General features: G+C 43.5%; 2 protein-coding genes across 6 annotated transcripts in view; one reads left to right on the forward strand and one right to left on the reverse strand.

Moving 5' to 3' along the window:
- Positions 1-26111, reverse strand: part of ralgps2 (Ral GEF with PH domain and SH3 binding motif 2) — a 71948-nt gene that overhangs the window by 5966 nt on the left and 39871 nt on the right. For 4 of the 5 annotated variants that reach the window (XM_069694782.1, XM_069694786.1, XM_069694784.1 and 1 more), the window contains exons 10-18: positions 6070-6207; positions 4947-5037; positions 4671-4738; positions 4415-4553; positions 4154-4305; positions 3994-4048; positions 3291-3368; positions 1991-2096; positions 233-325 (exon numbers count right to left, since the gene is read on the reverse strand). In XM_069694782.1, coding sequence (XP_069550883.1) covers positions 233-325; positions 1991-2096; positions 3291-3368; positions 3994-4048; positions 4154-4305; positions 4415-4553; positions 4671-4738; positions 4947-5037; positions 6070-6207 — 920 coding nt within the window. The remainder of the gene's footprint in view (positions 1-232; positions 326-1990; positions 2097-3290; positions 3369-3993; positions 4049-4153; positions 4306-4414; positions 4554-4670; positions 4739-4946; positions 5038-6069; positions 6208-26111) is intronic. The other variant, XM_069694787.1, reaches the window with a different exon arrangement.
- angptl1a (angiopoietin-like 1a) lies at positions 18489-25619 on the forward strand. The gene is made up of 5 exons (XM_069694778.1): positions 18489-18707; positions 18838-19458; positions 22847-23040; positions 24057-24327; positions 24423-25619. Exons 1-5 carry the CDS (start codon positions 18518-18520, stop codon positions 24608-24610), a joined length of 1464 nt encoding a protein of 487 aa, XP_069550879.1. The 5' UTR covers positions 18489-18517; the 3' UTR covers positions 24611-25619.

Raw genomic sequence — 26111 nt, forward strand, 5'->3', positions numbered from 1 at the left:
CTGTTGTCCTTGCCTGCCCAAACAAGCAGCATCTTTCCCGCACCTGCTGCAACAACTGCTGGCCCTGGATGCATCCTCAGACTATTAAACAGAGATTGTAGACAGACCAGTGTGTGTGTGTGTGTGTGTGTGTGTGTGTGTGTGTGTGTGTGTGTGTGTGTGTGTGTGTGTGTGTGTGTGTGTGTGTGTGTGTGTGTGTGTGTGTGTGTGTGTGTGTGTTTGCGTGTCTTACATGTTTTCTCTCAGTGGCCTTCAGGGACTTGGCAGGGTAGTAGTAGAGCTGGGTTCCACAAAGAGCGACCCAGTATTTGGTCCAAGATGCCACCTGGAGGCACAAAGTGAAATCTGCTCACACACTGCAGACCCCATATTGATTTGATTAAAAACTACAGCGTGGCACTGAGGTGCCCAGATTCTTACAAGATTAAGCTCCACGGGATGTCGTTTGGACACTCCTGCTTCTTACTATTTTCTACATTTTAAAATAAGACTGAACACCAATTAGAAGAAGAGAATCGATCGGGCCAAGAAACACAATAAGTGAAAATTAGACCAGTGTAAATCTGATGAGTCCAAAACGTGAAATTTTCAGTTCCAATAGCTTTCTGAGAACCAGACATGGTTAACATGATGATTATCCGCCTCTGTGTTTCTCATTAGGAAGAATGGAGAAGGATCTGTGGTGGTGTGGGGGCCATCGCTAGTACAATGTTTGAGATTTATTCAGAATTGAAGACGACACTTAACCAAGTGTGGCTAACACAACATTCTGCAGTAACACAGCATTAATCAGATTTTTTCTTCGTGGGGTTATCATCAGTTTTTCAGGAAACAGCACAATGAGCCAAAGCGACAACCTTCCAGGGTTGAACAATGAGGCCAATGTGGTAGTTCCTCCATTGGGCACTACAGGCAGGCTCTAAATGGGAGTCCGTGTCCTCATGTTAAAGAACTTTACACCAGAAATAAACAGGTTTACAGCCTAGTACAAAAATGGTTCTGGTCTCTGTTAGCTAATTTAATGTAATTCCGAGTGACAACCTCCTGAAGTATTTGCCAATAGTGTGCAAAGCTCTCGTTGAGGCAAACATTGGGAACTCTCAGGAATTTCAAACCCAGAACATGTTTTGATTCATTTATCACGTTTTTCTGAGTGATTTCATTCCATATTTGTAATTTAACAGTTTTGATGTCCTCAGTAATATCCAACAAAGTGTCCAAACTTTTGACTGGTATCGTAGTCTATATGGTTTACAGTCTATATAGTTTACAGTCTATATTCATCCGTGCTGCATCACCTCCTTCAAGTGAATGATGGATGAAGATTATAGTTTGGAGACATTAAAGTCTTTTCTTGCTTGTGCTTGGATGGATGACTGGACAATGCAAAATAAGCTTCTCATTGCATAAACACATTCAAAACTTGGACAACTAATACAAGAAAAAGAGAGTGAGATGGACGGAAAGCAGGAGAACGAAAAAAGGGACTTAGTGAACCCACTAATTAATACTCCTGGTGTAGAGACTTGTCAGATGGGGGGAAAAAAACTTTAGACCTTGTTACATCATCACAAAACCTCGTAAATCATCCACACCACCCATGACTGTTTCAAGATATTTTAAGTACATTAAAAGCTCCAGATTTGTTTCCAGCCATGAAAGAACAGGATAATCTCAAAGCAAGTATGAAAATGGATTAAGGGACACAAGAAAAACAAAAGCAAAGGGGGGAAAGTAAAGCCCAGTCAGACATGAAGAGAACTACAATTGAGTCTGAGGAACAGACAGAAACAGGTCTGCAGGTTAAAGAGTCTCTGAGGCCCCATCTGTGCTCAGCAGACAGTATTTTTTGCCTTCTGTATAGAGTACATGTAGGTAATGTGTGTGTGTGTGTGTGTGTGTGTGTGTGTGTGTGTGTGTGTGTGTGTGTGTGTGTGTGTGTGTGTGTGTGTGTGTGTGTGTGTGTGTGTGTGTGTGTGTGTGTTCTTACAGTTGGTTTCTTGCCCTCCTTAAGCACAGTCTTCCGTCTCAACACCCCCTGCACTGTGACCGCTCCCGGATACAAGTGAACTGCAAGCTCCTCTGACTCAGCTGAGCTGCAATGGGACAAAGACAAACATTACACGCAGTATATACAAGAGGTGCATCCATGCATGGAAACATACCAGATCAACTACTAGAGTACAGGCAGATGCAATCTGCAAAACAACCTTTAACCCGGCTTCATGCATTCGTAACTTCTTTTTCACGACAGCTTTTATCTGTTGTGTTCTGACAGAAGTGAATTTCAACAGATATAAATCTCAACGCTGCTATCTGCAGAAAGAAGAGCAGAGTCGGGGCAAGGTGGTGTGCAGATTGTGTCTGTCTGGAGGATCAGAGCAGGAAGCTCAGTGCAGGAGCCTCATGAAGCCTCAGAGAGGGAGAGAGAGGGGGAGGGAAAGAGAGAGCGAGAGAGAGAGAGAGAGAGAGAGAGAGAGAGAGAGAGAAAGCGAGACCATCCCTAACCGCAAGGGAAGCTTAATATGCAATGTCCATTAGAATTGGCTTTATTAATCCTGAAGAGTGTGCTCCTCTCTTCTTTAGGAATGAGGATGTAACCGTTTGTTTTCCAGTAACACATGGAGCTCAGTGTGACTCTGGAAACTCAGTTTTAGCTCCAAACTGTGAAATACCTTGGAAACTTACCACAAGAAGGAGTCTAGGTTGACTATAATCTCAGGATCTGTTTAGATGAGACCTGGAGCATGTAGCATTTAGAGCCTTTTTAGCTTTTTTAATAAGGTGCAGCAGCTTATTAAAAGCTTTTTATATCACCGTGAGCTCCAGCTTCAGTTGTCCTGTCTGCCGAGTCACCGCTTTGATCTTTAGCTGGCTGACATCGAGACTCCCACACCTCGGCTTCAACCGCAACATGTGTGTGTGTGTGTGTGTGTGTGTGTGTGTGTGTGTGTGTGTGTGTGTGTGTGTGTGTGTGTGTGTGTGTGTGTGTGTGAGAGTGAGACAGACATGCACGTAATTCAAGAGAGCAAAAGGTAGATTAGAGACTGATTGTATACAGCGAAAGATACAGAATCATAACCCCACACAGCTCCTTATCCCTTCACCCGATTTGTGATTGTCACCAGCAGACGCGCACTTATTTGAAAGCACAAAGATGATCCCAGTACTACACGCACGCTAAGCACCAGCACACAGCAGCCCCTGGCAGGGACTGAGGGGGGCGAGAAAGTGGGGGTAAGAGAGGGTTTGGTTCAGATCGAGTTGGTTCCGGTCGGGATGGGTTGTACCTGCTGGGCCTCAGAACTCCTCTGTAGGGGATGCGGGCCACACGGGTCACTGGGCCCAGAGAGTGATAGAACCGAGTCCTGTTCAGAATAGGATAAGACAGGATAGAACAGGATAGGGGGCACGGGATACTGTTAAAGCTGGGTTTTTTTTCGTCGTCGTTGTTGTTCCCTTGAAACTGCATGGGTTAAGGCTAGATGAGGAGCAGTGATTTGGTGAGAGGGGTTATTGATGGATGCGTGTTTTCAGGGTTATTCAAAAGCTTCAAGAAATGGTGTTTTGGAAAAGAGGTTAAGATGATTTTCAGGCCAGTAGATTCTTGAGCGGAGAGGTTTTTACTTTAGATCTGGTGCGTGTGGCTCCAGACACTTGTTGGGATAGTGAGACTACTTGTTAGGGGATTTGAATATTAAGCATATTCATTTCAGGCTGCTGGAGAAGCAGATGTGTCTTTATATATTTACTAAAGGCTGAGAACAGAAATTGAGGGATGAGGCATGACGGCCTGGGCTGCAAGGCTGAAAGCAATGCTGTGCATGGCATGTGTGCGTGACCTTTAATGGCAGATCGTTTAGCATAACTGTGTCTTAAAGCCAGTGCTTTTAAAATGACTTTATAACATCAGGGATGGCCATGTTGTATTCTCTGCTTTTTGCATGTGGATGTGATGAAAAAGCACAGCTGACATGAATGTATTAGCTTTACCTCTCAAACGCTGGCCAAGACACCTCTTCACTGAGCTCGGAGCCCTCACTGCTCCCTGTGCACGGATACAAATGATCACAAAAGATGTCAGGGAGGATAAAAAAAACAACAACAACTGTGCATGAAGTTTATAATGCAAGTATATATGTTGAAGTCATACCAAGTGAAATGCCACTGGACAGAGTTGAGCTCTCTGCTTGTCCTCTGGTGGGACTGTGGCTCTCCATCACACTGTCGTCCAACAGATGGCGAGAACCAGCGTTGGGAAACGTAGCACTTTTAAACTCTACCGTGTTCATCTTATGGATAAAACTGTGGAGACACAGAGAGATTCAGAGAGAAGTGTCAGTGGTTTTACTTTTTGTTGTTTCCACCAACACCTATAAAAGAATTGCTTCTTGTTAACTACAGATAAACTGACTTGTAGCCCAGGCTGTGGCACTTCCTGTGTCCGTAGGGCAGCAAGTTCCTGGGGGACGGAGGCGTGGCCGGGACTTTGGTTCCTTCAGCTGCTACCATACACTTACGGCCGCAGAGAGGAGATGCTGACGCTTCCTGGCCTGTAAGCAAGGATGAGAGTGAAGAACAAATTTACGAATCAGGAAAAATGGAAAGAATACAGATGACGCATAGATTTTACATTTACTGCCCATTGGAGATCCACACTCGAAACTCACCGACAAGATCCTCTTTGGAGGCGTTTGCTCGGGGTGTGCTGGTGCCTGGCTCAATCTTCTGTGACAACCTAAAAACAAAAAAGGAATACTGATAAATCCAACAGTCTGAAATTATCTATAAATTTGTCATGATAATCATAATTGTGTGAATGGTATTTTTTGGGAAACACAGCTAAGCAAGAAACAAAATCAAACGAGACCAAAAATCTATTTTGATTATCATAGCAGGAAAAGCATTGTGTGTTTATTTACATTCTATTTTGTTTTATTTCTTACTTGTAATTGTCGTCTTCCACAAACTTCTGCAGCTCCTCGATATACCTGACTGAGTTGAGATACTTCTGTACATGAGGCAACACTGGTATATCTGAGAGATGGAAGATACAGACAGGCATTAGAATAAAAAGCACACAGAAGGTCATTTTTGGTAACATGTGATCACGTATCTTGGCAACAGTGTCTCAAATGATGAAAGAATTTCATTGTTTTAATAATTTATTTATAGTACTTCAGACTTTTCCTCCAGGCAACCGCCTCAGTGTTGCTAGGTTATAGCCTGGAAATTATGGAAATTATGAGTGTACATATTATTTGTACTGATGTAAACCTACAGTGAAGGACTTTAACTTATAACTGAACAGGTCTGGGTATTGTTCATATCGTTTCAAAAGTTTTGATACTGGTACCAAAACCAATAGGCTGACTTTGATACCAATTCTTGAACATTTTCTGAACACTTTTTTTTCAATACCAAATAATACCAATGTTTCCTAAACTCCACACATGGAGGCTACGCTACAATTTACCAGCAATAATTCAATCATGCGGCTCGTTGAGACTTTCCAAATGTTTTCAGACCAGACAGATTCAATTCTGATCATAAAACGAGTGTGTCAAATGTGATTTTGGAATTAGCCTCCCAGGCTGAAGAGGAAGACTAAAGTTTGGCACTGCAGGTTTAAGGGAACAATGTCTCCTCCCGTCTTAATTTCACCTCTCTCTCATTTTTCACAAATGAAAAGTTTCATTTTTGGGGGGGATTTATCCTAAATAATCTGTGTATATCTTCTCCAAATTCACACTTTACAAAAACACACAGAGGTACTGAGGAACAGCAGAGATTATTTCAGTGTCTCCATGGCAACAGGAAATGAAGTGGCGAGGCTGTTATGCCGTTTCCTCCAGCCTTTGTGCCGGCTCCTTCCTCCCCTTTAACTTTTGTTCCTCCACACAATGATGGACACAGTCAGATCTCAGGGAAGAGGTAAAGACTTGTGGTTTACAACCTGACATCAACTTAATCATCTGACTTCCTCCAGGATTAAACTTGGGTCCTCTTCTCTGTCCAGCCACTACAACACCTTGCTATGCCATGAACGTGTGGCTGTGTGAGTCTCACCGTAGGTACAGGATCTCTGCAGGTCCGATATGATTCTCAGAATGTTGTTCATCAGGTTTGATCTCTGTTCGTTCTCCAGTATGCTGCCAGTGGAGGGGTACGCCGAGTCTATATATGTCAGATCAGACAGGTACATCCCTAAAATAAAGCAGCAGACAGAAAGAGATGCGTGCATTAAATTAGGGGAATACACAGCCCTTCTTCCTTTATGCACTCATCCCTCAGGGGGCCAAGAGACCAAGTGTAAGCCAAATGAGGACAGCATCCATCTGTTGGAGGTGTTGTTTTAACCACCTGGGAGGAACGCAAGGATTTTCAGTTCAGCTTATTGGAAAGCAGACATGTGGACATAAACACGGCTGGACATCGTAACAGAGCCAGCTTTCCTTGGATGCATGATGCCGGTGCCATGCAGCTGTGGGTTCCTTGGTGTTAAAACCTGCTGGTAATTGCAGACTGCTTGTTTGATATCACATGGGCAACAACAGACAGGGATGAAAACTCTGCACAAACGCACTTGTTTGCATATACTTTGGCTCAAGTTTCAAAAATACTTTTATTTTGTCCCGATGGGTCTAAATGGGTGCCTTGAGCGGATGACTGATGTTCTCTTCCGCTTGTCCAACTCAAGGGCAGCCCCCCCCCTCCCCCTCCCCCCCAGTTCGGTCTCTCATTGCATCTTTTTGGCAGCCTTGGAGCAGAGCGGAGATTCTTAAATCTCTACATAAATATTAACATGAAGAGACAAACCCAGGAGCAGATTCCCACCACTCTGAAAAGAGAGACTAATTAAGCTTCACGACAGAACTGATGGTGTGACGTTCCTTCCATTCTCTCCTTCTTCTTGCTCAAAGTTTCCTTCACACGCCAGCGTTGAGATTGAGTGCAGATGTAAGAAAAGTTATCACACAGTGGACTACATGACAACCGTAACCCCCCAACCCACCCTTTCCTTGGAAAACAACAGTATAATATTCACAGATGTGTCTGCATACAGATGCATCTACAACACTGTGCATGCAGAGCCTAAACACAGTACAGCAGGGCCAGATCCAGCACATAAAAAGAGCAAAATCCTGTCCTCAGGATATCTCTCTCACACACACACACACACACACACCACACACACCAGCATCTGACTGGAGTCAGAGAGAGCGAGCGAGCGAGCGAGAGAGAGAGAGAGAGAGACCGAGAGAGAACAGGAGAAGCAGTTTTAAAAGCATTTGGAGACTCAGCTGAAAGAGGGAGAATGTGAGAGATGGGGGGGGGAACAGGAGGAAGAGAAGGATCCTGATGGCTTAACCGCTGTAGATGCTCTTCAGAGAGCATGTCAGGGATAACAGCAGTTAGTCATGCACAAATCCATACTGCCTGGAACACCCACAGACAGATGCGCTCCCAGAGAACCTGTGGTTAGGGTACAGCAAGTGCTCTCATACCAGTTTTGCCACATAGAAAGTGTCTGAGGATCAAGTTGGAAACAAGGGGAGAGAGGGAAGACATGTCATCACAAAGCTCCTCCTCCATCTGCTCCTCTGAGCTGCTTATCTAAAAAAAAAAAAAAAGGAAAGAAAGATATTTCAACACAAAAAACACATCTGTGCATGTCTTGGACCCCTTCGCTCATTAAAGTAAATGACAGCGGTGATAATGAGTGAGTCCAGATGAGCACCGACTACACCAGGATCAAGTATTTTTGCTCAAACAGCACCACAAATCAGTTTTATCTGCCTGCTTTAGTCTCCAGCTCTCACAAATCCAGCTGTTCTCGACAGGAAGGAGCTGAGAAACCCGAGCAGCATTACAATCAGCTCTTCTTATTGCTACAGGAAAAAGCAAAGAAGAGAGCGGCGATGTAATTGAGGAGAGAGGGGTCGGAGCAGCTCGGCCCGAGCACCAGTGTCAGCAAAGCATTTTTGAATTTAAACAGGCGTCGCCTAATTTGACTCAACTCGCTTCTTCTTTGTAAGAACCATGAAGGCCATTGTTGAGGATGGGAAATGTAATGAGGCAGCTATGTTATTCTCTTTTTCTGTCTTTTTTTTTTTTCCCAGTATAGTGACATCAGAGGTGGGCTGGGAAACTCCAAAAAAATAGAAAGAAAGAAAAGAAGAAGAAGAAGAAAAAAAAAAAAGGCAATCTCCAACACCCACACCCTCATCCCCCTTCTCCTCCCCTCTCTTCCTCCTACCCCTCCCTCTTCTAGTCTCCCCCATCCTTTGTGAAAAACTCAAGGCATCAGCGGTGAGAGCTCAGTCTGTTGAAGTGGCCGGCTTTTGAACCATGCCCCAGCCTGAGCCCCGGGACAGCTAAGTCCACAGAGAGAGGCACGTCTTTGGGAAGGAAGGCCTCGACTAAAAGCCTTGTACTGATTTGCAGCTACGGGACAGAAGGAGTGGAGCAGAGGGGAGCGCCTCAGACGACTGGGACAAAGGCAAAGACAGAGAGATGAGTCCTGAGCACTGCAGCTCGGTGAAGACACAATACAATACACAAGTGATACTGTAACTGCAGGAAAACATCTCAAACCACTACTGATAACGAAAAGGTAAACGCTGCCTGAGTTTATTCTGTTTTCAATTTGTTTTTTGGAGTATGTGTCAGCAAGACAGAGTTTGTGTGTGTCTGTAGGGTTGTGTGTGGGGGTGTATGTGCGAGTGTGTGTGTCTGGGCAGCTGTGAGAGCTCTGGCTTAGAGGTTGGGACGTTTCGTGACTGGAGGTTGTGTCTGCAGACATTTAGCAACGCTTCTTTGGCTTTTCTCTTGAGTCTGACTGGGATAGAGTGTAGACGGCATGCTGAGAAATGTATCGCGTATCGGCATAAGTCAGGGACTTAAAGGGAGAGTAGTGAGCTGATGTTGTTGGAAAATAACTGAATTTATTGATATTGTGCAGCGATTGGGGATTTGGGCATTTCCCGCGTGTAGGGCCAGAATTGACATCTGTTATGTAATAAGTAATCTTAGCAGAAAACCCTTAAATAATGGAAAATGTGCAGTCAATGGAGCCCATGCTTCTAGATGCAAGAGGGAGAAACATCACAGGTCTTACACTTTCCCTGAAATGTACTCCGCGTCCTACCTGAGGAGAAGCAGAAAAGAAAAAAAGTGAAGAGCACAAAAAGTGGGGCATTCCAGCAACACTTGAGGGAGACTGATCTGATCAGATGGAGAGATTTGAGCTCTGGAGCCAGGCTTGTTTATTTTTTCTTGGCTTTTGGTTTCCTAATACAGTACCTTCTGAGTCTGGCCTCTGACTGAGGTGCGGGGAAAGAGCCGAGATAACCTGGTGGAATCAGGGTTAGATGAATAGGATCACACCTAATGAGGCGATAACATGTCTCTCAACACATGCTTCTCTTATAGGGGCTGAGATCATGCGACGAAAATGCACTGTAGCTCGGGGAATACTTAGAAGTGAACAGTGTGTTGCTAAGAGAGTTCACTAGTCTCCATCACAGGATCATGTTAGAGGGAGAAATGATAACAGAATGTAAGACAACCCAAACCACATCCTCTATCACACACACGGCATGGACATAAGACACTTCAGTCACAACCTGGCCATTATAGTAAAAAGCTTTGAACACTAATAACATCAATCTGGTGCACTTCCATATCACCAACTCACAATTATCTTCAAATGTTTTCACTTATGTTCTGGTCTGTTGGTGGGATCAGTGGAAAACATTCTGTTCGCTACAAAACCACATCTGTGAATGCTGTAAATGACCCTGAGAGACACACACACAGACCCTCAAACAGCCGGGGTTTCAAGTCAAAGGCAAAATGAGGGAACGGCAAAAAGGCTAAGAAAACATTTCATGAGCTCTCTCGTTTTTCCCTTATGGGCAATAAATCACAATATCAATATCTCCAATAACTCAGGCTGAGAAAGAAGAAAGAAAGCTAAAATGATAGAGAGGAGGCAGCAGCAGCTGTCGGAGACATGTCCAGAACATTCCGTGCCGGAGCGCCAGTGTTTAGCCCTCGGGTTCAACCTGAACCTCAAGTGCACGGGGGATGGGCTTTAAATTGGGTCATTAGCACCAATCCACATATAAACTAACTATTCTCTTAACCCCCACCCTGGACTCTACATCACAACAAAAAAACCTGTTTGATGTCCGTCCTATTTAAAGTTCTTAAAACTCCCGGACGAGCCAATAAATAGCAATCGGGTAGTGCATGGCAGGGCTGTCAGAGGCTGCCCTCCCCCAGCCGTCCTGTCACAAACCATGTTTTAACGTAGCAGGGGATTGATAGCTCGCCCAGCCAGCACCAACCAGCTGCGGTTTTCGGGCGATGGGCATGCACCCAATCATATCTCACTGCTTAACCTGAGCCTGTGAGTGCCGACCGTTCACAGGCACAGATGTGTAATGCACAGCTCAGCTGATCTTATCTGTCGAACAGAGCCGCATATAGAAGCAGACAAAGATACCACATGTTGGATACAACCAGGGGCTGTCCAACAACACAGCTCTGGCACCGCTGACCACATGCGGTTAAATCCAACCACAGCAAAGCAAGTCGGACACATTGCATCTCCGAAAACTCAAACCTGCATTAGAAGTCACACAGCAATCCTGCCGTACTCGTACTTACGAATTGGGTAAAGAGCTCCAAGTAATTAACTATGAGGTGGGGGGAGCAAGAGCTGCTGCAAGACTCGCAGTAGAGTCTCTAGCTGCACTGTGACACTCATTTAGAACCCTCTTAATGAGAGCATGGACACGGTTGAACAGACAGGTCATCATAAGGAGGAAGAGGTCAGCCAGGAGGTCGAGGTAAACAGACAAGAGAAGTAGAGGCATTTAACTAAGTAAAGCCAGTGGGCAATGAGTGTGTAATGCTGTGTGAGTGTGTGAATGTATGTGTTCTTCCTTGTTGATTCAGCTAATAGGAAGCATGTGTAGTCTGAGGTATGAGCTTAAGGTGAGGTGTGACACAGAGGGGAAATAAAAAAAATTAAAAAAACCAAAACAAGAAAGGCCGAGTGGTTATGAGTAATCCCCTGAAACAGAAAATTCACACTATCCAGCCAAACAAATTTGGACTACTCCATCCTCCTGGCTCTCCTCTCTCCCCTGAACCTCCCCCAGCTCTTTGCTGCTGCGTGAAACCTTAGAAGCAGCGTGTCAAAGCCAAAGTGTCCCTTAACCGGTTTTATTCAAGACGGAAGCCACCTGAACTGGCGGCCTAATCTGTCAGCCTGGGTAACACATTATCCAGGAAAACACGAGCTGAAGATGATGTAACCTGCAGCCATTTACACCTGCAAGGGTTCATATTGTGCCTGTGTGTGCATGTATGTGCACAAAGAGCGTTGTGTTTGTGGCGCGGAGGCAGGCTGGGTGTTTGTTTTACAATGGGGGAGGCAGCCGGATGAGGTGTGATGGAGGAGGCTGCTGGAGAGTTGAGAGTCCTTATCGCTGCAAAGTATGACGGAAAGAGAGAGACGACCTCAAGTCAACTATGTCTTCCCAGATGGCACGAGCAGAAGAACAGAGAGTTTGCGCATTTACGTGTGTGTTGTGCATAAAGAGGAAGAGGGGGAACACGCTTTTCACAAAGACCAATTGATTGCAAGGGGTTGGTGGCGTGGGCGAGCGGGAGGGGGGCTGCACACTAATCCCACATATTGACCTCTGACCCCCAACATCAGGCCACATGTTTAGAGTTTCACTATAGAAGAAGGAAAACAGACGGGGGCCCGTGGGGCCTCAAGGGGGTTTTGGGGGCTCACTCCTCACTAATACGGCATCATGAGGGGAGACAACTTAGTAGCTAGAAAGCAGCAGGCACAAACACGTTTTTCGTGTGGCTTGAATATATTCTAACTTTCGGTTGATGGTGTCTTGAATTGAACCACCTCATATGGCACAAATTCAATTTCACATTTCTCCAGCTTTAATTACAGGCTCAGATCATAAATGCAAAAGAAGTCCTGCTTTCGTTCTTTGTACCTGCTCTAATTTCCATTTTAATATTTCCATTATGCACCGTTTAACGAGGAGACAAAACAACAACAATAATGAGGTATTTTACATTCTAGTGTGGCTGCAGTAATAATCTCTGGAAGGTTTCTTCAGTTTTGTTAATGAGGCTTTTATGAATTTTTGCTTGATGTTGTCAGTGTTTTTTCTCTGTGTGCTTGCAGACGTTTTTGTTGTCTTTAATCGCTTGATGATGTCAGTACTTTTACTGCGTCCCCACAATGCTGCATTCTCCTCTACAGGTATTTCCTCCCTCTGATTTTCATTCACGCGAGGCTGTGGCTCAGTCGGTAGAGTGGGTTGCACACTAATCGGAAGGTTGGTGGTTCAATCCCCAGCTCCTCCTGTCCACACACCCAAGTGTCCCTGAGCAAGACACTGAAACCTAAAATTGCTCCCGATGGTGTACCATCGGTGTGTTGTAAGTCGCTTTGGATAAAAGCATCAGCTAAATGAAATGTAATGTAATTTGAAGCCGGTCAGATGGATTCTTAGCAGTCAGTCCAGCTTGTGGCTCCGTGACCAATTGTTTCAGCAAGCACACACAGAATAAAGTGTATGAGCAGTCATGTAAGTCAGCTCTGTGGAGAAAAACAGTGGCCTGGTGACTTCATGTATGGACGAAAGGCTGGCTGACATCCATGTTGTCATGTAAAGCAAAGCTGCTGTTTATTGTTGCCAAAACTCCACTTCTGTCCTTCAATCATCCCCATTTCTCCCCCTTTTCTGACCAGTGATGAGGTGTTGTGTTTCGGAGCATTTTGGACTTATTGTGGGAAAGTCTGAGGGCCAGATGGGGGAGTGGAAGCAGGGGATTTTGAGGCTGGGAAATACATTGACTGTGAAAATATAAATACTTTTCATCCAAGTCTTTCTCTCCCAGTTGCTGAACTGCAATCCATCAGGCTACAGACTGACACATTAGAATTGGTAAATCACTGCAGGAGACGCACCACGAGCTCGGAAACCCACACACCACAGTTAAAAACCCTTAATCTGCATTTTACACTCTATCTAGTCCTTCATACTGGATACAGGAATAAATAGTCCACTACCAAATGGACTATCAACATATCTGAATACACCTCCATCACTTTTCACTGCTGTAGACAAACAGGGCAGCTTTGTTTGTTGATCAATAAGGAATTGTAGCCTTATTTGACAAATACCATCATATTCATTCATTTAAATCCAAAGCAGATATTACTGCCCTGATAAAGATAACATCCACATCCATTACTTTTCCTTGTTGTATGGTAATACAGTAAACCAATAACCCAGGGCAACAACATTGTAACCGTTTTCGATCCCTTATACTAAAATTGTTGGACCTTGAAGTATTTCTTTTATGCTGAATTCAAATCTGTTATTAGAAGTTTTCTATCAGGCCTGTTTTAAAAGAGACATGATGTATTTTACTGAGAAATAAGGCTGTTGTTACACTTCAAATATGTAGAAATTTACATCTAAATGCGCAAGTGTATTATTTTCATCTAGATTTGGCCTTGTGGACAATATTTATGGTCCAGCATTAGTCTGCCAACACAGAGGAACCCTACTTTCCTTGGGACCACTTTTCCATATCTGTGTGCGTGATAAAGAAATTCTGAAAACATACTTGGGTTCAGAGTGCAAAAATACAACAAGATTATTTTTCTTATCTTTGTTAACGTTTATAAAACAGGATGCTTTAATGTACACTGTAAGAACAGGACGTTACTCTGCATGCAGACATTTTATTTACATGCCTTTTTATTCAATTTGCATTCATTGCTACACTGTTTACAGTATAAGACTGACATCAATAGGCTTAGTATGAAAAAGCACACATAATGCCCCCTTCGCCTGCAGCGAACCAGACACCTGCAGCAAATCAGATTTCCATGCAGGCAGTTTATACCGTATGTATATTAATCGGTTTGTTCAGGTCCAGAAAGAATATGTGTTGTAAGAGGCTTTTTGCCAATACATACAGTGTAACCTGAGGCCAAACGAGTGACATATGGCTGTCTTTGTCAGGCAACAACCAACATTCATTGTGCTGTTAAACCAGCGATTCAAAGCTAATTTTCTATCTGGGAGTAACGTAAGCAGCCGTTCTTACTTAATGAGTTCTCTGGTCATTTCCTCTCCTACAGCGTGCAGAAAAGAATGATTTCTGTCTCCCAGTCAGGCACAAAGCTAATCAGTATTAATGTACAACATCAGCTCCCACACAGAAACCAGAGGTAGACGAAAGCCAGTTTCCCTCCAGAGTGGATGTGCGGCCGCCATAAATAAAGCAAGCCAAAACCAATCTGAAATCAACTTGACACCACTTCACATTCTGTGCGTGTGTTTTTGCATAAGAACTGTGTGCAAATATGAGCATGTGCAGGCCAACCACTGTGTGAGTGTATTTTTGTGCAAGATGTGTCAGCGCGGCACTAAGCTGTGAAATCATTACTAGATAAATCAACAAAAGCCTCAGGCTTCAGACAATCAACTTCCCTGTTCAAGTCAGAAATGTATTTAGTAAGAACCAGAGGAGCCGTTTATCTCCAACATTAGAGCATTAAGACAACAAGCACAATGAACAAAAACCATAAAGCAAAATATAGCCCTGCCGGATCTGCAGACACGATGTTTGCCTTTACAAGTTGACAGAGTTTAATGGCTTTAAACAGTGAAATGGTTGTCTTGTTCAATTGAAAATTATTCCCAGTTGGAAGAAAGTGTGTGTGGTAAAACAGAGCAAAAGAAGCAGACTGTCTGCCCACAGACTTGCAGTAACTGCCATAAAAACAAATTAACCCATATTTCCACTAAATAGACAGACACAGGGAAGTGAGGGCAAGTAAAGAGTGAGATCTCCTGGCGATAAAGAATTATTAGGGATGAGAGCCCAGCAGTACACCAAGGAAGACTCAGAAGTTCATAGTGTTGCCAAAACAAAAAAGGCCAGCAGAAGTGACTGCTGCAAATCTTCTTTTTTTTTTTTTTCCACTGTGTTTCAATGGTTTCACATTAATGTGGAGTAATACACGAGCTGTTTGTCAGAAAGGCAGAGCCAATAAGAAATTGTATAAATCCTATTGACATCAAGGAGAAAATGATTCTCTTATTTGGTGGGCTGCTCAAAGTGGTTGACTATCATATGGCTTTATTTATTGACAAATGAAAAGAAGGGAAGGAACACCAAACAGAGGAAAGACAGCGGAGAACAGGAGGATTTACACCGAGATGAAAGATTTGTATGGAATGGAAAGAAATGGAAAGAAAGAGCCAGTGAAAAGATTGGAAATATATTATATAAGAATGGATCTATAAGAGATTCTGCCTTGAGTTATGTTCATTACGCTTGACCAGGGAAGGGAAAAAGGACCATGACCCACTTTTCTACCACTTTAGTCCTACGATTGTCCGTGTTCTCCTTTTAAATCTTTGCTCTTTGTTTCAGCCGTACAGCCTGTCGCTCCTCATCTCCTCCCCGTGTGCACTCTCTGTAGCGTCTGTACGCCCAGCTCGGTGCTCTTCTATCTTCTGACTCGGAGTAACATTTCTCTGAAGCGCCTCACGATATACTTTGAGCTAAATAATACTCAAGAGTGAGGGAACATTGCTCATTCATGCCAACGCTACACCAAACATGCAGCACTTGTACATGTGAGCCAGCGAATGGAAAGAAAACAATCCATACAATGACTTTGTTTTAGCTCGTCATAAAAACGTACACAGAGGGACTGCAACGCGTTTCCATTGCGAGTTAAAAAGATGTTCAGTAAACAAGCTGGTATAGCAGGTTTTAAGTACCTGCCCAGGTGGTGTCTACTCAGGCACCACTTGCATGCTGCTTGTTTTCTTGATGAATCAGAAAGCGGCAGATGTGCCCTTTTGTTGGCATAATTACCCCGCCGTCTCTGCTGATCCTGTATAGCCGGTCAAGCCGGGCAGCTGAGCAGGTCACTACAAACATGATTAAATCAAAACAGCCTCTCTCCTTTGTAAATAGAACTCTCTGGAAATCAGAATTTCCAGTCTGCAGAACATAAAGAGAAGACGTTGACGTGCTTGACTGTGAGTACAGCATGTGAAAATTTTTCTCCCGCAGGTGAGCATTTTATGTTTTCTGCTCAATAACCCTCACAGTTTTAAAGCACTTCACCAGTGTTTCATTTTTAGTTCTGAGGTAGGAAAAAAAGAAAAGAAAAAAAGAGCCCTGTAAAGCACTGTAAACGTTGTACCTTCACGATACACTGGTGACCTCTCAATGTTCGCTGGAATGTCTTTGATATGTTGTGGTTCCATGAAAGAGGCTAGGCCCCTCGTACCCTGAACCACCACCCAGGAGGAAATCAGACTCCACAAGACAAGAACAGAGAGACAGGAGAGGGATAATAGGAGGATAACAAGAAAGAGATGGAAGCGGGTAATGGTTGACACTTGTGCAAAACTGATAGCAACAGTAAAAAAAAAAAAAAAAAATTAAGTTATTGTTTAGAAGAGAAGACACACTAGAAAAATGATACTGCTGATGCTGTTAAAGTCATTAGCAGCTCTCACTGAGGTCAGCAAGGATACAGTACCTGGTTACGCTGTCAGACACACCGGCTTCTGGAAAAACACACCATGAAAATGAATAACGTCTCTGGATAGTCATGCACACACAGTATTCAATCATACAGATGGACGCATAAACTCACATATACCATCAAGACAGGAGGGCGCGCACGAGTGCGCGCACACACACACACACACTCCAGATCTGCAGTACGCACCGTTATGCTGTCCCCACTCAACATTGTTCCAAGTGACAGAATTGCCAGAATTCCTGAAGAACCACAATGGCGTCATATGGGAGACACACAGCGCCTGAGTTTCAGGGTGGAAGAAGGACTTAATGATGTGGCACTGAGCAAAAACTGACTGTGAAGCGTGATGGAGTGGATTAGGAGGGCTAGACCTTATTGGCCGTACACAGGCCCAGGCCAGGGTGTTAAACGGAGCAGTGTATACATCTGAGAGTTTTGTTTGTGTTTTTTTTCTTCTTCTTTTGCATTTGCGTATTGATGAGGAACAGAACTACAGTTAGTGGTTGAGGAGCGGCAGGAGTTGCCCCTCAAAGAAGACAGGACTGCAAACAGCTTTGCGCATACTGTTTTTTGGACTCACCCCTGTAGTGACTGTCTTTCAAGTGAAACACAAATACTACCTCCTACCTAACATCGCTGTTGGCATCTTTAACCTATCTCAGAAAGTTGCATTGGAATTCGGGGTCAGTGCGTTTTACTTAAGAGAGTGGTGGGGTGATGTGCAAGTAGGCAACAGTATAATATAGGACAATAAGGTCAGTTTTCTGTTTTGACCAAATATTAGAAAATGAATCACAAGCTAAAGGTTCCTTAAGCAATATGAGTTTGCATTTCCACTGCATTCAAATACCATTTGCATTTAGCAGCAGCAGCAGTCTGAATTAGGCAAATATGTGCTCTCCATGTTGATGATGATGCTTAAATCAATGTTGGTAAAAAGATGCAAAGTTAGAAAGGGACTAAAACAAAGGAGAAGGGATGCACCCATATTATTAATATAAAAAAACAGGGTCTCACTGCATTGTATCATTTGTTGATATGATTGTTCTATGTGTGTTGTAGTAGTCACTTAACTGAAAACTAAGTGTCACTGGCCGTTAGACTGTTCTAACTCAGGAACATCAAGTGCATATAAAAATTGACGTAGACTTCAGGTCTGAAAGGTGAAGCGAGTGCAGATGTGCCTTTCAGTGCGATACCAGAGGGCCACTAGGGGCAGGCTCCAAAAAACCTCTGGCTCCAATAGACTGAGACCAAAACTGGAACTAGATTTCTTTAACATACTGAAAGTTTGTGGTTGAAAAAAGACCACTAACATGCATACTATACAAGTATACGAGACAAGAGGATGGGAGTTTGCAAAATATATATATATTTTTTTAACTAAGACTGCAGAAGATAAAGTAAATGTGAAGGCAGATGCCAAGGACAGCCACGTATCAGACCGTCTTAATGGAGGCCAATAGAATCTCAGAAAAATGGGGTGTCTGTCAGCAGGGGGACAAACTAAGACAGAAAGCAGACCTCGTCCTGCTGGCTGGAGAGAAAATGCGTTTTCTCCAACAGTCTTTCCACACAAACAAGATTCTGTGGAACAATGACGTGACAACTCTGCTACTGCTCACTTTTCTAAACAATTATTAATAGTAGGTTATCGCAAAATTGTCAAATACTTATAAAAAATAAATAAACAATAAATAAATCCTTTGGGGTCTCTTCCGGAAAAGCATCAAATAAACACCCCGTCTGTTATCATTCCTTTTGTTAATGAGCTTTGTTGCGAACAAAGAAGAAGCTGTTTTCTTGGTTCTTAAGGTTCTTTATTCTTCCAGGGAGGCCTGGAGGCAGCATCACTAGCTGTCCATCTAGCCAGCAGCAATGCAGGGACTGATGTGGAGCCTGTGCGCCCTGCTCTCCTTCTCCCTCTGGGAGGAAAGTTACTGCAGGAGCTCCAGGGAAGGCCGCAGGACAAAAGAGCTTTCGCTTCACAGGAGTAAAAGAGCTCCCCTGGATCCTGATGCCAAAAAGTGTTCCTACACCTTCCTGGTACCTGAGCAGAGAATCACAGGTACAAAGGATAACTTCTTTTAGAAATACGAGTTTGGTTTCATATTTACTGTTTTGTTTTGTTTTTTGCTTTCGATTGCATCAAAAGAACTTCTTGTTAATGTACAAAAAAAAATCCTATCTGTCATCAGGTCCAATCTGTGCCAGCACCACAGGCCCTGAGCCAGACAAGGACAGAGTGACCCGAATGGACATTGCAGATGTGCGGGAGGTGCTCAACAAACAGCGGCGTGAGATTGAGACGCTGCAGCTGGTGGTAGATGTGGATGGTAACTTGGTGAATGAGATGAAGCTGCTGCGGAAAGAGAGCAGGAACATGAACTCTAGGGTGACCCAGCTCTATATGCAGCTGCTGCATGAGATCATCAGGAAGAGAGACAACTCTTTGGAGCTGGCCCAGCTGGAGAACCGTGTCCTCAACGTGACCTCAGAAATGATGCGACTGGCTTCAAGGTACAAGGAGCTGGAGTCCCGCTTTGCCACGATGGCTGGGGTGGTCAACAACCAGTCCGTTCTCATCTCGGCGCTGGAGGAGCAGTGTCTGAGGACGCTGGGTCGCAGTGAGCTGCCTCCAGTTCCCCCGCTGGTGCAGGTGGTCCCGCAGAATATACCGGTTAACAACCGTTTCACCAATGAGATTCAGAGGGACAATAACAACCGGGCCTTCCCCCGAGGATCACGCATGGACCCACCTACTGCAAGTCCCTTTGGGATTGATCCTCCACCGCCGCAGGGAACACTTACCTCTGAGGGTATGTAGCAATTTCAAAGTGGCAGATGATGATGGAGGAGATAAGGGAAGACCGTTAAAATAATCTGTGATCTAATGAGTTTTAAAGGATGGAGACTGAGCAAAAGCAAAACACCCAAGTAATTGGTTATTTCTGGATCTGTGCTCAATTGTACACACAATGCACTACTAAAACACAATTAGCTAAGGAATGCAATTCAAATGGTAATTTCTCACAACAGTTGGTATTACTGAGGCACAGTTGGCTCATCGTTGGCATGCAGCAGAGGCAGTGACATCATACATCCCTATGATCCCACTATGCTGTCTGTCTTGGCTGCACTGCACTCAGCATATGCATTAAATTAATCTTTGAACAGCACCGAAAAGACAATGGATATGAACCTACTGCCAGGCTTTTTCATCAGCTTTACATTCAGTCTGGGCAAGAAAAAAAAAGGGACGAGGACTAGTCAAACAAAGCACACATCCCATGAACTAGTCCATCAAGCTTTAGACCCCTGCACAACACTATCCAATCAGATACAATCCTCTGAGACAGACAAGTCTCCTCTGTACGTTTCTCCCAGGGATGGACTATTCTGACATCTGGGAGACATAATCTCCAATGTGAAACTAATTTGCAAGGTTAGAACGCTACTTGGAAATGGCTCCTAGAACTTAGTCTGGGCTGTTATATTTTGACTGGCGATTAGAGTGGCGGGGAATGTCGACAGGGGTTATACAACCCGATAATAAAATGGATGAAATCATTCATTACATCCCTCAGACAAAAGGGGGAATAACAGACGGTCTGTCTGAGTAAAGACGGGAGAGTCACTTAGGGTGAGATGATGTGACTCATAGGGGAATAACGGGGGGAAGAAAACCAGCAGGTACCATTTAGGAAATAGTTCTGTGAGTTATTCTGTTTGCATTAATTAGGTCTGTCTAAGTTTATGTCAGTTAGATACCTGCATTATGGCATTATTAAAAAAAAAAAATCTCAGTTTACTGTTGCTGCCAAACAAAAAAATGAAACTGTACTACAGTGGAGTATTTTTTGTGTTACTGCCAGCGTGAAGTGTGAATTAATCCAAAGCGTCTGATAAGTGCTTTACTAAGAGGTTGTCCACTGTCAGCTCTCCAGAGACCAGACTGTGAAACACTGCTCTTCTCAGAACACTGAACCGGCACCACCTTCCACTGATGCCAAGCGCAGATAATGATTGGCTTATTTCAAGCTCAATGAGAGGAGAAGCAAAGGGGGCATATTTTAAAAGCCTGCGTGGAGATTAAAAAGTAAAGGAAACACAAAGAGATCAAAGAGAACCTGAGGCAGGGAAGTGGCTGTGGGAGGTAAAGTGGCAGGGACTCCACTTGTAGATGACAAAAATATATATTTCTAGCTATGCATAATAATCCCCAACCTACCTCGCCAAGCCACTGTTAAACTGTAATTTTACTGTTGTATTAGTTCATCAAAGCTCCTTAGAACTGAAAGTTTCTATGTTTCTATTCCTCAGACCTTATACATAGTACATCGATCTCACTCAAAAAGCCAGGGGTGGGTCGCTTGCTTTGGTTGCTGACAATTCATCTTTCATCATTTCATTTGTCGGAAAAGACAAACAAAACATGTCTCTTGTCCCTGTTAAATATATATTACCTACTGGTAAAGATGAGTACTGTTCCTTCATGATTTAGGATTATGCAGAATGTGAGAACCAACGTTTTATTTGCTTTTGGCCATTTGACTGCCACCGTTGAGTATATTTTCATAGGCTTTCCGCAGACAGTGTAGATCTGAATCAGGGAGGGAACAAAGGTAAAACTTAAAACCCCAAACCACCACAGCCCCCTAAAAAGCTCTCTTCCATGTAGATTCAGTAAATACACATTACCTGACCACAGTTTGGTCTAGTTCAACCCTTTTTAAACCACTATGCTATGTTCGATTTATTTTTAACCTCAATCTGAAGAACCTGATGAAAGTCTGACGAAGGCATTACTGGAAAAATACAAGTCTGTGCTGGGAGGCTTCAGATATCTGTGCAGGGGCAAGACACTGGGTCCTTATGTGTTCAAACACTTAGGAAAACCTTTGGGCCCTGGAGGCCCCCCACACAAAGCCTGTGTTCATACTAGTTTAATAAATATTCACACAGGAGGAAACAGAGGAACTATGTTGGGTTTAGGTTCAGCTGCTTCAGCTTTGGGTGCAGCACTACCTCGTGGCTTCAGCTAAAGGCTACTTCCAGGTGAATATTCATATCAAAACGTAAGTGCACAGATGCGTACTTCTGCAACTCCAGACTGCAGGAGGTTTGGATGGTGAGAGAAAAAGGGGATTTATTTCCAAAGAATGCTGCCACAATGATACATCTCCTCAAACCATGGGGTCCTTCCCAACTTTCTCTTGTCTGCCTGATTATGATGGTTTTTGCATATGCACTTGTTCAATTCAAGGTACTCTATAGTAATATTTGTTCAGGCTTAAATAGACCTTTTTCATGGCAGGAAAAGTGCAGGTTTATTAATGATGGCTGCATCCCACTTAGAGGAGGTCCTGCTTTTGTGCATGTTGATTCATCGTCTTGGTTTACTGGGGCACTTAATGGAATTGAGCCATCATTAATACACCTGTGCTCTCCCTACAATGACAGGTCAAAATGTCTGTGGTGAAAAGATCTTTTTTGGGGGGATTCTGGTAATAGATGGCTTTAGTGGAAATCAAGAGTCAATAACAAGATATAAATATACAATCTGTACACCTGTAAGTTTTGTAGGTCTTTATGGCCTTATGGCAAGACTCATTTCAACACCTTGTTGCCCCATAAGCCCAAAAGCATCATCAACTATCAAAGCCCAAATTGTAAGGATTAGTTCGGGTAAATCAGAAATTGTTCTATTTGTATTTTTTATAGTTATTTATAATGATTAAAATCTCAGTGAAGTTTACGGTTTTAGTGCACAGCATTGTCAGCATAGACAAATTGTAAAATCTCCTGCCTCCATCATGTCTTTGGTACAAAAGTGTCAAAAGTGTTTGATAACCAAATTTAAGGGATCGTTGCGGGGGTGAAAAAAAAATTGCATTTATATGTACTGTACAAAATGGTAAATATAAAAATAATATCAGACAATATATCTACAGATGTTGGATTTTTTTTTAATTTTTTTTACTTACTACAAAAATCCAATGTCGTTCGGGCTCTACAAGGATACTGAAGAACATTAATAATATAATTGATTGATTGATATCCAGATTGACATATCCCAACAGATTGCGCTTCAAAGGTGACACTGAAATATGGATCTATTTTGAGATCATTTTAAATCTGAGCCACTTTTTTTTCTAACCCATCATTTTTCACCCCCTTTTTCTACAACCACCTTTCCAACTCCAGGCCCTTTCAGGGACTGTTTTCAGGTGCGACAGGCGGGCCACACCACCAGTGGGATGTACCTACTTAAGACAGACAGCAGTGACCAGCTGATCCAGGCCTGGTGTGAGCATGGCCTTGACAATGGAGGTTGGACGGTGTTGCAAAGGAGGAGAGACGGCTCTGTAAACTTCTTTCGGAACTGGGAGAACTACAAGGTGAGTTCTTTGAAAAAGGAACGTAAGGTTTAAGAAGGTAACATCAGGTTTTAATAAGACAGCCTAAGCAAAAATAGAATTTTTCATTCCTATCAATATCATCTAGTGGTGGAAATATATTTTTGCATGAGAGACAACCATTTTCAAAGCGGCCCCCCTCCCCTGTCCTAAATGACCCAGTCTCAGCAGTTCATTTTGGGGCCACTAAGCAGACACATGCCCCAGAAGTGTAAACAGCTTAGTGGTGGATTTCCTTACAGTGAAATTGTAGCAAAGAGCTGTATCCAGGGTCCTCCACACAAATATACACAAACAGGGAGCACCAGTGGGCCGAGAGGGAAGAGCAGCTCTACTCTCAACCCCGATAGTAATGATCCCTTCATTCTTCTCTTCCCATGTCTCAGCCTTTTCAACTGTGATCTGATCCAGGGTCTAAAAGAACAAGTTGTGAAGAGAGACGGAGGAAGAGTGTCTGTTACACCCAGAGTGACTAAATGACAGCCTGACAAAATGATGGCTCTCGGTCTCCTCTCTAGGAACAAAAGCAAGCATTTCCTCTCAGTCATAAAAATCAATACTTGCTTGCTGTTTGGATCGGGGACAGATGTGCGTCTCTGTAGCTCTGCACTTGCTGTACTCAACTCTCCATGCAACCACCGCCAAATCACCACTGGCCCTCCCATTCAACCAATTAGCTGAGTGAGAAACAACAGGTCACAACCTTAGCACATTATCGCCTCAATGGGAAGCAGATTTGACATAATTTTACTTGATAACAAGAACCAGACCTTTTAAACTCTGCAAAGACATTTCCCTCACTCCACTTTACTATTTGTGTTTTTTGGACATGATTTGTCTTCACTGACCACAGAATAAAAAGAGATCTGTTCTTTCATCAGTTTACTAAACCACAGCGTCTAATCCGCTAACTCAAATTAATACTGTACTACAATGCAGTGACATTTAAACATAATCCACTACTGAAAATAACATGCTGTGGTGCTTGTCCCTGACAGAAAGGCTTCGGCAACATAGATGGTGAGCATTGGCTGGGACTGGATAATATCTACAACCTGGGGAAACAAGGCGATTATAAGCTGATGATCGAGCTGGAAGATTGGACAGGGAAGAAGGTGTACGCCGAGTACAGCAGCTTCCACCTGGAGTCAGAGAGCGAGGGTTATCGCCTGAGGCTGGGCACCTACCAGGGCAACGCCGGGGACTCCTTCAGCAGTCACAACGGCAAACAGTTCACCACACTCGATCGCGACAAGGATACATTTTCCGGTAGGGGGATTGTACGAGTTTAAGATACTTCCTGGTTCTGCGTATTGGTTTTAGAGTAAGTGCGTTTTCTGAAGTTCTGTTTTTTCCTTTGCTAGGTAACTGCGCCCATTTCCATAAAGGCGGCTGGTGGTACAATGCTTGTGGTCAGACCAATCTGAATGGTGTGTGGTATAGCGGGGGAGTTTACCGCAGCAAATTTCAGGATGGAATCTTCTGGGCGGACTACGGAGGCGGCTTCTACTCCCTGAAGTCGGTCCGCCTCCTGATCCGACCGATCGACTGAAACCTTAAACTGCGGTTCCCTTCAAATGCACCTCAGTCTCCTTCATTATCTTTTATCTACGCATAAATAAATACTGTTAAAAGGGCAGAATCAGGAATCTCTGTCATCGTTTAACTGCGCCTTGTAAAAGACAGCAGAAGAAGAGACAGTGGTATGTATTTACAGCCAGACGATGATGACTCCAGCAGTCAGCATGGTGGCTAGCTGACTCTAACGCTGAAATGAAGACTGATGCCATCGCCTTCCCTGAGTAACTGCTCTCCTCCACCTATCCATAATAGTCCACCAAGCCCTCCTGAGCCCATTCAGTATTACTCCCATGTGTCCTATTTTACTCTTCTTGAGACTCAGTATGTAATAAAGGGAAATGGTCATTTACGAAAGACATGAGGTTTCTTCTGAGCAGCTAATGTGACCTATTGAAAGTAGTGTTCCCTATACAGAGGGGCATTGGATATACTGGGATGTTTAACCTTAGTAGCATACAAATTGAAGCAATTTCAAGTGACAGAATACCTGAAAAACAGTAAGAGGACAGGCCTTGCTCAACGTACTGTCTACCTGTTTCTGGGAGTTTCTGGACTGGGTTTCCTGCAAGCCCCCAACAGAAAGTGAACTCGTGTAACAATGTGCGTGTCCAATGTGCATATGGCTGAGCTGGCTTTGGTATGTAAATATCTTTGGCTATATTTGTGAAAGTTAATTTAAGAGGTGTGATTCAACTCAGGCCAAATGTTCACAATGTTGTCACTCTGCCATTCTTTGTTATTTATCAGGGTATTTATAGTAAGTATAGTAACGGCCATTTTATATCTAGCCCTGTAACAATACAATTCCTAATATGGTTTTTTTTTCTTCTTAATCACATGTAGAAATACATTAGTAACACCTGAACAGAAGCTCACACACACACACACACACACACACACACACACACACACACACACACACACACACACACACACACACACACACACACACACACACACACACACACACACTCTCTCTCACAAACACGTGTCATCAAGTTATCCCTCTGTGTTCCTGTGCCAGTTTCTTGGCCAGGAAAACAGTCGTGCTGACACTGCATCTCTCTCATCATTTTTTGGCCATCTCACTTTTTTTTAACACGCGCACACACACACACACACACACACACACACACACACACACACACACACACACACACACACACACACACACACACACACACACACACACACACACACACACACACACAATACAGAGTGGATGTCTGGTTGACTTGAGGATGGAGAGCAGGTGACATGCACTGTCAGCCATCCAAGAAAAATAAAAAAAATTATAAACATTAAACTTGAGTTTCACTCTTCACTGAGCGTCACTTTCTTATGAATAGCAACAAAGGTTTTTTTAATGTGTGATAAAAATTTTCCAGCACAAATATAAAACAGTAAAATGTGCAGGGGGGGGGTGGTGTTAATAACTAAAGAGAACAGCCAGAATGAAAATAAACTGTGAG

Source organism: Brachyistius frenatus, unplaced genomic scaffold (genome assembly GCF_029030835.1).
Source record: "Brachyistius frenatus isolate BFR_SWC_R1_liver_20210118 unplaced genomic scaffold, ASM2903083v1 Contig_18, whole genome shotgun sequence".
NCBI lineage: Eukaryota > Metazoa > Chordata > Actinopteri > Embiotocidae > Brachyistius > Brachyistius frenatus.